The 15738-nt window shown below is 40.9% G+C and overlaps 1 protein-coding gene across 5 annotated transcripts in view; it reads left to right on the top strand.

The window, feature by feature from the left end:
* The window catches only part of G9a (histone-lysine N-methyltransferase G9a), a 188644-nt gene that overhangs the window by 57382 nt on the left and 115524 nt on the right, over positions 1 to 15738 (top strand). For 4 of the 5 annotated variants that reach the window (XM_071686979.1, XM_071686980.1, XM_071686981.1 and 1 more), the window contains exon 5: positions 9577 to 9669. The exons of the other annotated variant lie outside the window; for it this stretch is intronic. In XM_071686979.1, the coding sequence (XP_071543080.1) occupies positions 9577 to 9669 (93 nt within the window). The remainder of the gene's footprint in view (positions 1 to 9576; positions 9670 to 15738) is intronic. 5 annotated transcript variants of the gene reach the window in all.

The following is a 15738-nucleotide window of genomic DNA, read 5'->3' on the forward strand; positions in this document are numbered from 1 at the left end:
CATACCTATACATCTCAATGTACACATATATATACACACACAGACACATACATATATACCCATGCACACAGTTCACACTGTCTGCCTTTATTCATTCCCATCGCCACCTCGCCACACATGGAATACCATCCCCCTCCCCCCTCATGTGTGCGAGGTAGCGCTAGGAAAAGACAACAAAGGCCCCATTCGTTCACACTCAGTCTCCAGCTGTCATGCAATAATGCCCGAAACCACAGCTCCCTTTCCACATCCAGGCCCCACACAACTTTCCATGGTTTACCCCAGACGCTTCACATGCCTTGATTTAATCCACTGACAGCACTTCAACCCCGGTATACCACATCAATCCAATTCACTCTATTCCTTGCCCGCCTTTCACGCTCCTGCATGTTCAGGCCCCGATCACTCAAAATCTTTTTCACTCCATCTTTCCACCTCCAATTTGGTCTCCCACTTCTCCTCGTTCCCTCCACCTCCAACACATATATCCTCTTGGTCAATCTTTCCTCACTCATTCTCTCCATGTGCCCAAACCATTTCAAAACACCCTCTTCTGCTCTCTCAACCATGCTCTTTTTATTTCCATACATCTCTCTTACCCTTACATTACTTACTTGATCAAACCACCTCACACCACACATTGTCCTCAAACATCTCATTTCCAGCACATCCACCCTCCTGCGCACAACTCTATCCATAGCCCACGCCTCGCAACCATACAACATTGTTGGAACCACTATTCCTTCAAACATACCCATTTTTGCTTTCCGAGATAATGTTCTCAACTTCCACACATTCTTCAATGCTCCGCTGCCAAATCCACTCCCAGATATCTAAAACACTTTACTTCCTCCAGTTTTTCTCCATTCAAACTTACCTCCCAATTGACTTGACCTCAACCCTACTGTACCTAATAACCTTGCTCTTATTTACGCACATATATATATATTTTTTTTTTTTTGCTTTGTCGCTGTCTCCCGCGTTTGCGAGGTAGGGCAAGGAAACAGACGAAAGAAATGGCCCAACCCCCTCCCATACACATGTATATACATACGTCCACACACGCAAATATACATACCTACACAGCTTTCCATGGTTTACCCCAGACGCTTCACATGCCTTGATTCAATCCACTGACAGCACGTCAACCCCGGTATACCACATCGCTCCAATTCACTCTATTCCTTGCCCTCCATTCACCCTCCTGCATGTTCAGGCCCCGATCACACAAAATCTTTTTCACTCCATCTTTCCACCTCCAATTTGGTCTCCCTCTTCTCCTCGTTCCCTCCACCTCCGACACGTATATCCCCTTGGTCAATCTTTCCTCACTCATTCTCTCCATGTGCCCAAACCACTTCAAAACACCCTCTTCTGCTCTCTCAACCACGCTCTTTTTATTTCCACACATCTCTCTTACCCTTACGTTACTCACTCGATCAAACCACCTCACACCACACATTGTCCTCAAACATCTCATTTCCAGCACATCCATCCTCCTGTGCACAACTCTATCCATAGCCCACGCCTCGCAACCATACAACATTGTTGGAACCACTGTTCCTTCAAACATAGCCATTTTTGCTTTCCGAGATAATGTTCTCGACTTCCACACATTCTTCAAGGCCCCCAGAATTTTCGCCCCCTCCCCCACCCTATGATCCACTTCCGCTTCCATGGTTCCATCCGCTGCCAGATCCACTCCCAGATATCTAAAACACTTCACTTCCTCCAGTTTTTCTCCATTCAAACTCACCTCCCAATTGACTTGACCCTCAACCCTACTGTACCTAATAACCTTGCTCTTATTCACATTTACTCTTAACTTTCTTCTTCCACACACTTTACCAAACTCAGTCACCAGCTTCTGCAGTTTCTCACATGAATCAGCCACCAGCGCTGTATCATCAGCGAACAACAACTGACTCACTTCTCAAGCTCTCTCATCCCCAACATATATATGTGTGTGATGTCTCCATGGTTGTTTAATTTGTTTATGGATGGGGTTGTAAAGGAGGTAAATGCAAGAGTCCTGGAAAGAGGGGCAAGTATGAAGTCTGTTGGGGATGAGAGAGCTTGGGAAGTGAGTCAATTGTTGTTCGCTGATGATACAGCGCTGGTGGCTGATTCATGTGAGAAACTGCAGAAGCTGGTGACTGAGTTTGGTAAAGTGTGTGGAAGAAGAAAGTTGAGAGTAAATGTGAATAAGAGCAAGGTTATTAGGTACAGTAGGGGTGAGGGTCAAGTCAATTGGGAGGTGAGTTTGAATGGAGAAAAACTGGAGGAAGTGAAGTGTTTTAGATATCTGGGAGTGGATCTGTCAGCGGATGGAACCATGGAAGCGGAAGTGGATCATAGGGTGGGGGAGGGGGCGAAAATTTTGGGAGCCTTGAAAAATGTGTGGAAGTCGAGAACATTATCTCGGAAAGCAAAAATGGGTATGTTTGAGGGAATAGTGGTTCCAACAATGCTGTATGGTTGCGAGGCGTGGGCTATGGATAGAGATGTGCGCAGGAGGATGGATGTGCTGGAAATGAGATGTTTGAGGACAATGTGTGGTGTGAGGTGGTTTGATCGAGTAAGTAACGTAAGGGTAAGAGAGATGTGTGGAAATAAAAAGAGCGTGGTCGAGAGAGCAGAAGAGGGTGTTTTGAAATGGTTTGGGCACATGGAGAGAATGAGTGAGGAGAGATTGACCAAGAGGATATATGTGTCGGAGGTGGAGGGAACGAGGAGAAGAGGGAGACCAAATTGGAGGTGGAAAGATGGAGTGAAAAAGATTTTGTGTGATCGGGGCCTGAACATGCAGGAGGGTGAAAGGAGGGCAAGAAATAGAGTGAATTGGAGTCATGTGGTATACAGGGGTTGACGTTGCTGTCAGTGGATTGAAGCAGGCATGTGAAGCGTCTGGGGTAAACCATGGAAAAGCTGTGTAGGTATGTATATTTTGCGTGTCTGGACGTTGGTATGTACATGTGTATGGGGGGGGGGTTGGGCCATTTCTTTCGTCTGTTTCCTTGCGCTACCTCGCAAACGCGGGAGACAGCGACAAAGTATAAAAAAAAAAAAAAAAAAAAAAAAAAATATATATATATATTCATACATACACATATCAACATATACATATACATGCACAGACATACATATATACATATGTACATATTCATACTTACTTGCCTTCATCCATTCTGGCACTAACCCACCCCATAGGAAACAGCATCACTAGCCCCTGCTTAAGTGAGGTAGTGCCAGGAAAACAGACAAAAAAGGCCTCATTCGTTCACTTTCAGTCCTTAGCTGTCATGTGTAATGCACCGAAACCACAGCTCCCTATCCACATCCAGGCCTCCCAGACCTTTTCATTTTTTACCCCAGACGTTTCACATGCCCTGGTTCGATCCATTGACAGCACGTTGACCTGGTATACCACATTGTTCCAGTCCAGTCTATTCCTTGCAAGCCTCTCACCCTCCTCTATGTTCAGGCTCTGATCATTCAAAATCTTTTTCGCTCCATTGTTCCTTTTGGATGTTAATGTGCTGAGAGGGGCAGCTGGTGGGATCTCTGATCACTATCTTGTAGAGGGAAAGATGAAGATTTGTAGAGGTTTTCAGTAGAGAAGAGAATATGTTGGGGAGATGAGAGTAGTGAGAGTAATTGAGCTTGGAAAGGAGACTTGTATGAGGAAGTACGAGGAGAGATTGAGTGCAGAATGGCAAAAGGTGAGAGCAAATGATGTGAGGGGAGTGTATGAGGAATGGGATGTATTTATGGAAGCAATGATGGCATGTGCAAAAGATGTGTGTGGCATGGGAAAGGTGGAGGGTGGGCAGATTTGAAAGTGTAGCGGTTAGTGGGATGAAGAAATAAAGTCATTAGTGAAAGAGAAAAAAAGAGAGGTTTGGACGATACTTCCTAGGAAGGAGTGCAAATGACTGGGAGATGTATAAAAGAAAGCAGCAGGAGGTTAGAGGAATGTATAATGGTTGAAAAAGGGCTAATGAGGGTTGGGATGGGAGAATATTAAACTTTAGGGAAAATAAAAAGATGTTTCGGAAGGAGGTAAATAATGTGCATAAGACAAGAGAACAAATGGAAACATCAGTGAAGGGCACAAGGGGGAAGTGATAACAGGTGGTGATGAAGCACGGCGGAGATGGAGTGAGTATTTTGAAGGTTTGTTGAATATGTTTGATGATAGAGTGGCAGATGTAGAATGCTCTGGACAGGGTGGTGTATGAAGTGAGAGGGTCAGGGAAAATGGTTTGGTTAAGAGAGAAGAGGTGGTGAAAGCTTTGCAGAAGAAATCCAGCAAGGCAGGCAGTTTGAATGGTATTGCATTTGAATTTATTAAGAAAAGGGGTGACTGTGTTGTTGATTGGTTGGTAAGGATATTCGGTGTATGTATGGATCTTGGTGAAGTGCCTGTGGATTGGAGGAATGCATGCATGGATAGTGCCATTGTACAAAGGCAAAGGGGATGAAGGTGAGTGTTCAAACTACAAAGGCATAAGGTTGTTGAGTATTACAGGAAAATTGTATGAGAGAGTATTGACAGAGAGGTGAAGGCATGTACAGAGCATCAGATTGGGGAGGAGGAGTGTGGTTTCAGAAGTGGTAGAGAATGTGTGGATCAGGTGTTTGATTTGAAGAATTTACGTGAGAAATACTTAGAAAAACAGATTATTTGTATTTAGCATTTATGGATCTGGAGAAGGCATATGATAGGGTTGTTAGAGATGCTTTGTGGAAGGTCTTAAGAGTATATGGTGTGAGAGGTAAGCTGCCAGAAGTATTGAAAAGTTTTTGTCAGGGATGTAAGGCATGTGTACAAGTAGGATGTGATATCCCATGGTTGTTTGATTTGTTTATGGATGGGGAGGTTAGGGAGAAAATGTAAGAATTTTGGAGAGAGGGGGAAGTTTGCAGTCTTTTGGGGATGAGAGGGCCTTGGAAGTGAGTCTGTTGTTGTTCGCTGATGATACAGCATTGGTGGCTGATTTGAGTGAGAAACTGCAGAAGTTCTTGACTGAGTTTGGAAAAGTGTGTGAAAGGAGAAAGTTGATAGTGAATGTGAATGAAAGCAGGATTATTAAGGTTCAGCAGGGTTGAGGTACAAGTAAGTTGGGATGTAAGTTTGAATGGAGAATAATTAGAGGAAGTGAAGTGTTTTAGATAGCTGGGAGTAGACTTGGCGGCGAATGGAACCATGGTAGCGAAAATGAGTGATAGGGTGTGGGAGGGGGCACATTCAGTGAGATCTCATAGTGATTGATACTCTTCACAGATGAGTGTTTGTAACTTTCTTTTTTCTTTCCCGAGAATCCATGAATGCCAGAAAGAGATTTTAAAGGAAAACAATAGAAAAACATTTTAGGTGAATTTTATCGAAATGGGATACACCATCAGACAGGTGTTATGAATACAGCCAGAATGTATGACAGAATCTTAACAAGTATTAATTATATCTCATTTTGTTTTTTCCTGGCATTTACCTAATGTAGGTTTTGGAGGTCTTCTCTAATATCTATGACTGGATCCAAGCTGCTGAGTTGGTATGTTGATCTACCAGGCTAGGCTATTTGAAGCTAAGGGCTGCAAGCCCATGTAGCCACCACAACCTAGTTGGTCTATTACACCTTGCAATTACCTATCCATGGCAACCTTAAATTTCTCCACCTTGCACCCCACAGGATTTCTGATGTCCACAGGCAACATACTGAATTGCCTTGAGACCAGAATGCTCAAGGTATTTTTCTCTATCTGTGCTTCTCACACCTCCTGACTTTAGAGGTAACATTTTACTGAGTCTTCGAAGCCTGTTCTACCAGTTGAGATAATTTCTGATCGTTGGTAAGGGACCATGCCTTCAAGGAATTTTCCAGTGCAAATAAAGATGTACTTCTCCCTTCTGCATTCTACAAAGTACAGCATCAATGACTGTAGTTGATTTTAATGGATTGTTGTATGTGAGGCAGGCATGAAAGAACAGGGGTAAGTAGAGATTTTTGCTGTGGCTTCCTCCCAAAAGGGAGTTCTTGAAGGGAACAGGCATCAGAGAGTGAAGGATCTTGGAACACTTTCTAGCTGTGCAATTCTGCTCCCCTGGTAAGGTGATGTTAGTCCACAGCAGTATTCTGTTTGTGAGAGTACTAATGCAATGAAGACTCATCACTGGCTTTTTCTCTCATCTTGAAGGTCTAGTAGATCCATCCTACCATATTTTTTTGAAGAGGCAACTGTTGCTTTGTTTTATTCAGTGAAGGTGAGGTCATCAGACATCATGACTCCATGATCTTTCTGTACTGTTCTGAATTTCATGTTCCCTGTAGTGGAGGAATTAGAACTTTTCCCAATTGAAAAGCATATTTTCAGTGGGCAAGCAAAGATAGCATACTATTCATTATAGGTGAGTTGCAACTCCTTCATTATGGAGAAAATGAAGAAATTAAGAGCAGTACAGAAAACAAGACAGACATGAGTGCAGTACTCTCATATCTTGAATGAATGTTGTAAATACCTATCATGGTGTGGTAGCACCTGTGTCAGTTCAGTATTCTGCATTTAAAACAATACTGAATACTGGATAGACATAGGCACTGTCACACCATGATTGAACTATGTAATTACCATCTAATAGGTAATGATACAGTTCAATCATGATATGACAGTGCTTGGGTCCATCCAGTATTCTGTTGTTCTTAATTTCTTCTTTTTCTCCTTGGATGAGAAGTTGGAACTCATCCTTACTTAACAGAAAGCTGTCTTCAGTTGCCCAGTGCAAGATATTGTTCATGTCAGTTTGGAGTTTCGTATGGTCTTCTACTGACAAGATTTTAATACCTGTTATAGTATTATTTGGAGAGGATAATATGAAACTGAGATTTATGTCGTGTCAATATCAGGTAATGTAAGAATGAGGAACAGAAGTGGAAGATGTGGTGAATAGGGTGAATGAGTATCAGCAAACTTCAGGGGGACAAGAGAATGTTATGGAGGGAGGTTGATAATGTCTGAAAAACAAGAGGGCAAATGAAAACATTAGCAAAGCAGGCAAATGATGAAGTGGTAAAAGGGGTAGATGAGGTGATGAGAAGATAGAGTTTCATACCTTCTCCTCCTAAATACTCCACTTCTGCTACCCTGTCATCAAATGCATTTACCAGTCCTTCAAAACACTCAATCCATCTCTTCTTTACATCATCTCTGTTTGTTACCACTTCCCCATTTGTCCCTTTCACCGATGTTCCCATTTTTGATCTTGTTTATCTCTATGATATCTTGCCACTTTTTCTTGTACATATCCCAATCACTAGCACTCCTTCCCCTGTCCTGTAAATAATGCCAATACGCCTTTCCTTTCTCTTTCACTGGAAATTTAGCATTGTCATCCCACTGCTCACTTTCCTTCCTTACGTGCCCACCTTTCACCTTACTTATGCCACACACTCCTTTTGCATATGTCAGCACTGCTTCCCAAGATACCCCCCATTCCTCATCCACTTCCATAGTTTCATTTATTCTCACCTTTTGCCATTCTACACTCAATCTCTCTTGGCATATCTTCACATGAGCCTCTTTTCACCAAGCTCTTCTCACCCACATATTTTTCTCTTTGTTTCAAAGCTAAACAAATTTTCATCCTCACCTCCATCAAATGATGTTCAAACATCTCACTTGCTGCCCATTTTAGCACTCATATCCAAGAGTCTATCTTTTGCACAATATCTATATCAGTTATGACCATTCCCTCCAGGAACTCCCTTAAGCAGGTTGTCATGACAAAAGTCTCCGAACTGGTGAACTCCTGTGTCTCATCCTTAACAAGCTACTGGTAGAGGGGATACTCTAGTGGTCTAGTGGGCGTGTCAATTAGATTGTAATCCATTAATGTCTGCTTTCCATATTTCCTACTCACCCACATTGTGTCACTTCTTTTTTAAGCAGGTATTCACACACACACACACGCACACACACTCTCTCTTATCTTTCTCTCAAGTTAGTGGTTAGATGTGGAAATGGTGTGTGGCTAAAGGAAGTTGGACTGAGATGCTTTTCATTTGAAACACCAGCGGAGTGATGGATCTCTGAAAGAATTTATTAAGAGGAGAAAGATTAATCAGTGTGGATGTAAATGTTATTACTTTAAAGAGTATTGTTGTTTCTCGTTTAAGTAAATGTGTAATTAAGTAGGTTATGAGATATTACAAGGTTTACTTTGATTTGATTGTTGAGTCAGGAAGGTGGAAAAGGTAAAAAAAAGAAATTCATGAATAGGATACCACAGTGAGAACCTTTTATTATGGTAAAGACAATACCTTAAGGTGGTATAGATAAGGAATAGGAATGCATTTGAGATCTCTGGCTAAGAATTCTGCATTATTTGTTACTATATGATGTTTCCTTGCGCTACCTTGCGCTACCTCGCAAACGCGGGAGACAGTGGCAAAAAAAAAACAAAAAAAAGAAAATAATGGGAATTAGTTATTTGGAGGAAGACCAAATCTAGGTATAATCAGTATTTTTTCAAATGTGTTTGAAGGTGTTGGTATGATTGGTTGTTTAGAGAAAGCTAAAGACTATGATGTTAAGCAAAGACTGGATGTTATATTCTGTTGTGATTAAAACGGAGATTGGGGTATTGGAGTTATGATAGAGATATTGTCTTTGGTAATGTGACCATAACCTCTATCCTTTTAAGTTATGTACTCCAAATTATAGGTAACATACAAGATTTTTATCTGTACAGTTTAAGTACATTTCTTGGAAACTGATGTTTGTTACTTGTTTATTTTTCTTTTGTAGTCTTTTTATAACCATATGAACTTTATCCTTGCCAGTCATAGCATTTTTATCACATAAAAGTCATAGACTCTCTGACTTTAGGTTTAAAGTGTTTGATGAACTCCCAAGCATCATGTAGACATTTCCCTCTTTTAAGAATTTTTCATAATTATTTTTGAGTGTTGCCCTTAACAGTTTGAACCTGATCATAGAGTGATATTAGTGCATTTTATCTTTGTAAAAAGTAATTATATTTTTCATCATATCAAGACTTCCTGCTATAGTTTTCTTTTTTCAGACAATGCTTTTTTCAATATATGCTCCTCTCACTTAGTTTTATGATTGTTAGACATCTTGCATTTTCAACTTTTGGCTCATTATTTGATATTTATCGTGATCATTCCTTACATAAGATATCCAAACACATGAATTTTCTTGTTAGTGCAAGTTGTTATCCATTTCTTACTAAGATCCAACACCATCATTCATAAACTTTTGTGAAATTATGATGTATATGAATGAAATATATTTATCCACATAAACAGGTGTTACAGTTGTCATTTATTTGTGATTAAGATTATACATGGGAGTACTAGATAGATATTCAAAATATCCTCGCTGGTTTATTGTGGAGGGGAAAGGAATGTGAACGCTGCATAGATTTCGGAGTCACCTTTCACCAGATACATTATCTAATCATCCCCCATGCCATAAAGCTTATCAAATCAATAAATGCTGCAGACAGTCTCACTTTTTGTTAGCATCTTTTCAAGTGTCATTCTTGACCCTCAGACCCCGGTCTCACCGGAAGAGTGCCATCGCTTTATCCTGTCTACACCTGTGACCTTGACCCAGAGCTGTCAGCAGCAGGGAATTGATCAATCTGTATGTTTGTTATTTGATTTATTTTATGTTTATAAAGGCATTCATTGTATGAAAGAAGATTTTTAACCAATGCACTTTGTTTTAAAAGATTATGTTTGGTATTTCATAGCTTTTTATAACTATGCTTTTTTTTGAAGTGTGAATGCATCAGGAACACATGTTTAACACAACCTCCTACTACTTTCGTTTAGCTTAGAACACTGCTTTGGACAAGTAAAATAAAATTGACACCTATTCTCCTGCTGTGTGAATATTTCACAGACTCTTCGCTAACATTGGATATTCTCTCTCATACTTTTTCATATAAAACAGTCTCAAAATTTTTTCATCTTTATCAGACTTGCTACTGTTGTTTGGGGTATTTTGTATGCCATATACATACTTTAAAGGATTTATATCTTTTGTATTTAGCTAGCAGTTAGATAATCATATATATTGGCTTAGTGAGTAATGAGCTTTATTGACCATATACCATTAGAAAAGTGTGACTGCTTAGCTTAGCTTAGAACACTGCTTTGGACAGGTAAAATCAAATTGAGACCTAGTCTCCTACTATGTGAATATTTCACAGACTTTGCTAACATTGGATATTCTCTCATACTGTTTCACATAAAACAGCCTCAAAAATTTTTTCATCTTTATCAGACTTTTTACTGTTGTCTGGGGTATTTGTATGTTACATACATACTTTAAAGGATTTATATCTTTTGTATTTAGCTAGCAGTTAGATAATCATATTTATTGGCTTAGTAAATAATGAGCTTTAGTGACCATATACCATTAGAAAAGTGTCACTGCTAATATTAGTTATAACTTTACATTGTAAGACATTCAGTTAAGAGTAATTTGAATTGAGTAAATGAAAAAGCATGTTTGCTGTGAAGTATTTTTTTGAAACAATTTATCAGGAGCTGTACATATACTCCTTTATATCTTATGTTTATTTATTTATTTATTTTGCTTTGTCGCTGTCTCCCGCATTAGCGAGGTAGCGCAAGGAAACAGACGAAAGAATGGCCCAACCGGCCCACATACACATGTATATACATACATGTCCACACACGCACAATATACATACCTATACATCTCAATGTACACATATATATACACACACAGACTTATACATATATACACATGTACATAATTCATACTGTCTGCCTTTATTTGTTCCCATCGCTGCCTCGCCACACATGGAATAACAACCCCCTCCCCCCTCATGTGTGCGAGGTAGCGCTAGGAAAAACACCAAAGGCCCCATTCGTTCACACTCAGTCTCTAGCTGTCATGTAATAATGCACCGAAACCACAGCTCCCTTTCCACATCCAGGCCCCACACACTTTGCATGGTTTACCCCAGACGCTTCACATGCCCTGGTTCAATCCATTGACAGCACGTCGACCCCAGTATACCACATCGTTCCAATTCACCCTATTCCTTGCACGCCTTTCACCCTCCTGCATGTTCAGGCCCCGATCACTCAAAATCTTTTGCACTCCATCTTTCCACCTCCAATTTGGTCTCCCACTTCTCCTCGTTCCCTCCACCTCTGACACATATATCCTCTTGGTCAATCTTTCCCCACTCATTCTCTCCATGTGACCAAACCATTTCAAAGCACCCACTTCTGCTCTCTCAACCACACTCTTTTTATTTCCACACATCTCTTTTACCTTTACATTACTTACTCGATCAAACCACCTCACACCACATATTGTCCTCAAACATCTCATTTCCAGCACATCCACCCTCCTGCGCACAACTCTATCCATAGCCCACGCCTCGCAACCATACAACATTGTTGGAACCACTATTCCTTCAAACATACCCATTTTTGCTTTCCGAGACAATGTTCTCGACTTCCAAACATTCTTCAAGGCTCCCAGAATTTTCTCCCCCTCCCCCACCCTATGATTCACTTCCGCTTCCATGGTTCCATCCGCTGCCAGATCCACTCCCAGATATCTAAAACACTTCACTTCCTCCAGCTTTTCTCCATTCAAACTTACTTCCCAATTGACTTGACCCTCAACCCTACTGTACCTAATAACCTTGCTCTTATTCACATTTACTCTTAACTTTCTTCTTTCACACACTTTACCAAACTCAGTCACCAGCTTCTGCTGTTTCTTACATGAATCAGCCACCAGCGCTGTATCATCAGCGAACAACAACTGACTCACTTCCCAAGCTCTCGCATCCACAACAGACTGCATACTTGCCCCTCTTTCCAAAACTCTTGCATTCACCTCCCTAACAACCCCATCCATAAACAAATTAAACAACCATGGAGACATCACACACCCCTACCGCAAACCTACATTCACAGAGAACCAATCACTTTCCTCTCTTCCTACACGTACACATGCCTTACATCCTAAATAAAAACTTTTCACTGCTTCTAACAACTTGCCTCCCACACCATATATTTATAAAACCTTCCACAGAGCATCTCTATCAACTCTATCATATGCCTTCTCCAGATCCATAAATGCTACATACAAATCCAATTGTTTTTCTAAGTATTTCTCACATACATTCTTCAAAGCAAACACCTGGTCCACACATCCTCTACCACTTCTGAAACCACACTGCTCTTCCCCAATCTGATGCTCTGTACATACCCTCACCCTCTCAATCAATACCCTCTCATATAATTTACCAGAAATACTCAACAAACTTATACCTCTGTAATTTGAGCACTCACTCTTATCCCCTTCACCTTTGTACAATGGCACTATGCAAGCATTCCGCCAATCCTCAGGCACCTCACCATGAATCATACATACATTAAATAACCTTACCAATCAGTCAACAATACAGTCACCCCCTTTTTTAATAAATTCCACTGCAATACCATCCAAACCTGCTGCTTTGCCGGCTTTCATCTTCCGTAAAGCTTTTACTACCTCTTCTCTATTTACCAAATCATTTTCCCTAACCCTCTCACTTTGCACACCACCTCGACCAAGACACCCCACATCTGCCACTCTATCATCAAACACTTCAACAAACCTTCAAAATACTCACTCCATCTCCTCACATCACCACTACTTGTTATCACCTCCCCATTAGCCCCCTTCACTGAAGTTCCCATTTGCTCCCTTGTCTTACGCACTTTATTTACCTCCTTCCAAAACATCTTTTTATTCTCCCTGAAATTTAATGATACTCTCTCACCCCAACTCTCATTTGCCCTCTTTTTCACCTCTTGCACCTTTCTCTTGACCTCCTGTCTCTTTCTTTTATACCTCTCCCACTCATTTGCATTTTTTCCCTGCAAAAATCGTTCAAATGCCTCTCTCTTCTCTTTCACTAATAATCTTACTTCTTCATCCCACCACTCACTACCTTTTCTAATCAACCCACCTCCCACGCTTCTCATGCCACAAGCATCTTTTGCGCAAGCCATCACTGCTTTCCTAAATACATCCCATTCCTCCCCCACTCCCCTTACCTCCTTTGTTCTCACCTTTTTCCATTCTGTACTCAGTCTCTCCTGGTACTTCCTCACACAAGTCTCCTTCCCAAGCTCACTTACTCTCACCACTCTCTTCACCCCAACATTCTCTCTTCTTTTCTGAAAACACCCACAAATCTTCACCTTCGCCTCCACAAGATAATGATCAGACATCCCTCCAGTTGCACCTCTCAGCACATTAACATCCAAAAGTCTCTCTTTCGTGCGTCTATCAATTAACACGTAATCCAATAACGCTCTCTGGCCATCTCTCATACTTATATACGTATACTTATGTATATCTCGCTTTTTAAACTAGGTATTCCCAATCACCAGTCCTTTTTCAGCACATAAATCTACAAGCTCTTCACCATTTCCATTTACAACACTGAACACTCCATGTATACCAATTATTCCCTCAACTGCCACATTACTCACCTTTGCATTCAAATCACCCATCACTATAACCTGGTCTTGTGTATCAAAACCACTAACACACTCATTCAGCTGCTCCCAAAACACTTGCCTCTCATGATCTTTCTTCTCCTGCCCAGGTGCATATGCACCAATAATCACCCATCTCTCTCCATCAACTTTCAGTTTTACCCATATCAATCTAGAATTTACTTTCTTACACTCTATCACATACTCCCACAACTCCTGATTCAGGAGTAGTGCTACTCCTTCCCTTGCTCTTGTCCTCTCACTAACCCCTGACTTTACTCCCAAGACATTCCCAAACCACTCTTCCCCTTTACCCTTTAGCTTCGTTTCACTCAGAGCCAAAACATCCAGGTTCCTTTCCTCAAACATGCTACTTATCTCTCCATTTTTCTCATCTTGGTTTCATCCACACACATTTAGACACCCCAATCTGAGCCTTCGAGGAGGATGAGCACTCCTCGCGTGACTCCTTCTGTTTCCCCTTTTAGGAAGTTAAAATACAAGGAGGGGAGGGTTTCTGGCCCCCCCGCTCCCGTCTCCTTTAGTTGCCTTCTATGACACATGAGGAATGCGTGGGAAGTATTTTTAATCCCCTATCTTATGTATTTGCCAGTAAAACTAATGTTGTACAAATCAGTTTTAGATGCAGTATTGATTGTTACAACCCCATAAGGAGGGGAATGTGAATTAGTTTCCCCTCTAGACTGGCATCCTAAGACCACAGTTGAAAAGTATAATTCTGTTTTTTGACAAAAATGTGGGGAATAGGGAGAAATTTTGCATTGCATTCATGGAACACTGTACTGCTTTGATGAAGAAGGAGAATAAGAAAGAAGAAAGTAGGAGGGGGATCAGAAGATGGAGGAATACAGTAACACTGAGGAAGCACACCTCCATTTCAGAACTGGAGAGTCTTTTCAGTGAGAACAATTTTCATTCAACAACATGGAAGACCACATATCATTGTTGAAAGATGAGAAGTTGAGCTGTTTAACATCTCAGGTGTACTTTATGTACCATTGACTTGCTCTAGGCACAGTTTGTTTAGTGCAAAAGTTTTAAGTTTGCTCAGTTTTTCTCCTGTTAAGCAGGTTTTTAAATGTGTAGTGTTATCATAATAATGAGAACTCAGTATTGTTGTAAAAAGTGTAAGAGCTCTTAGCATTTATTTATTAGATGTTATGAAGGATTTTCATTAATCGCATACAAGTCTGTGCTTTGCACTCGTTTCTGGGAGATGTGTAACTGAGCATTCTGAATTTTGAGAAAAGATTACCCAATGTGCCATGCTGTACAGCTTGTTATTGCTATTGACGAAAAGAAAAAAGTTTGTCATGTACTTATACAATATTTTTTTTTTTATTATACTTTGTCGCTGTCTCCTGCATTAGCATGATAGCACAAGGAAACAGACGAAAGAATGGCCCAACCCACCCACAAACACAAGTATATGCATACACGTCCACACACGCATGTATACATACCTATATATTTTAACATATACATATATATACATTTATTTATTTATTTATTTTGCTTTGTTGCTGTCTTCCACGTTAGCAAGGTAGCGCAAGGAAACAGACGAAAGAAATGGCCCAACCCACCCACATACACATGTATATGCATACACGTCCACACACGCAAATATACATACCTATACATCTCAATGTACACATATATATACACACACAGACTTATACATATATACACATGTACATAATTCATACTGTCTGCCTTTATTTGTTCCCATCGCTGCCTCGCCACACATGGAATAACAACCCCCTCCCCCCTCATGTGTGCGAGGTAGCGCTAGGAAAAACACCAAAGGCCCCATTCGTTCACACTCAGTCTCTAGCTGTCATGTAATAATGCACCGAAACCACAGCTCCCTTTCCACATCCAGGCCCCACACACTTTGCATGGTTTACCCCAGACGCTTCACATGCCCTGGTTCAATCCATTGACAGCACGTCGACCCCAGTATACCACATCGTTCCAATTCACCCTATTCCTTGCACGCCTTTCACCCTCCTGCATGTTCAGGCCCCGATCACTCAAAATCTTTTGCACTCCATCTTTCCACCTCCAATTTGGTCTCCCACTTCTCCTCGTTCCCTCCACCTCTGACACATATATCCTCTTGGTCAATCTTTCCCCACTCATTCTC

The sequence above is a fragment of the Panulirus ornatus genome, chromosome 43, assembly GCF_036320965.1.
Source record: "Panulirus ornatus isolate Po-2019 chromosome 43, ASM3632096v1, whole genome shotgun sequence".
NCBI lineage: Eukaryota > Metazoa > Arthropoda > Malacostraca > Decapoda > Palinuridae > Panulirus > Panulirus ornatus.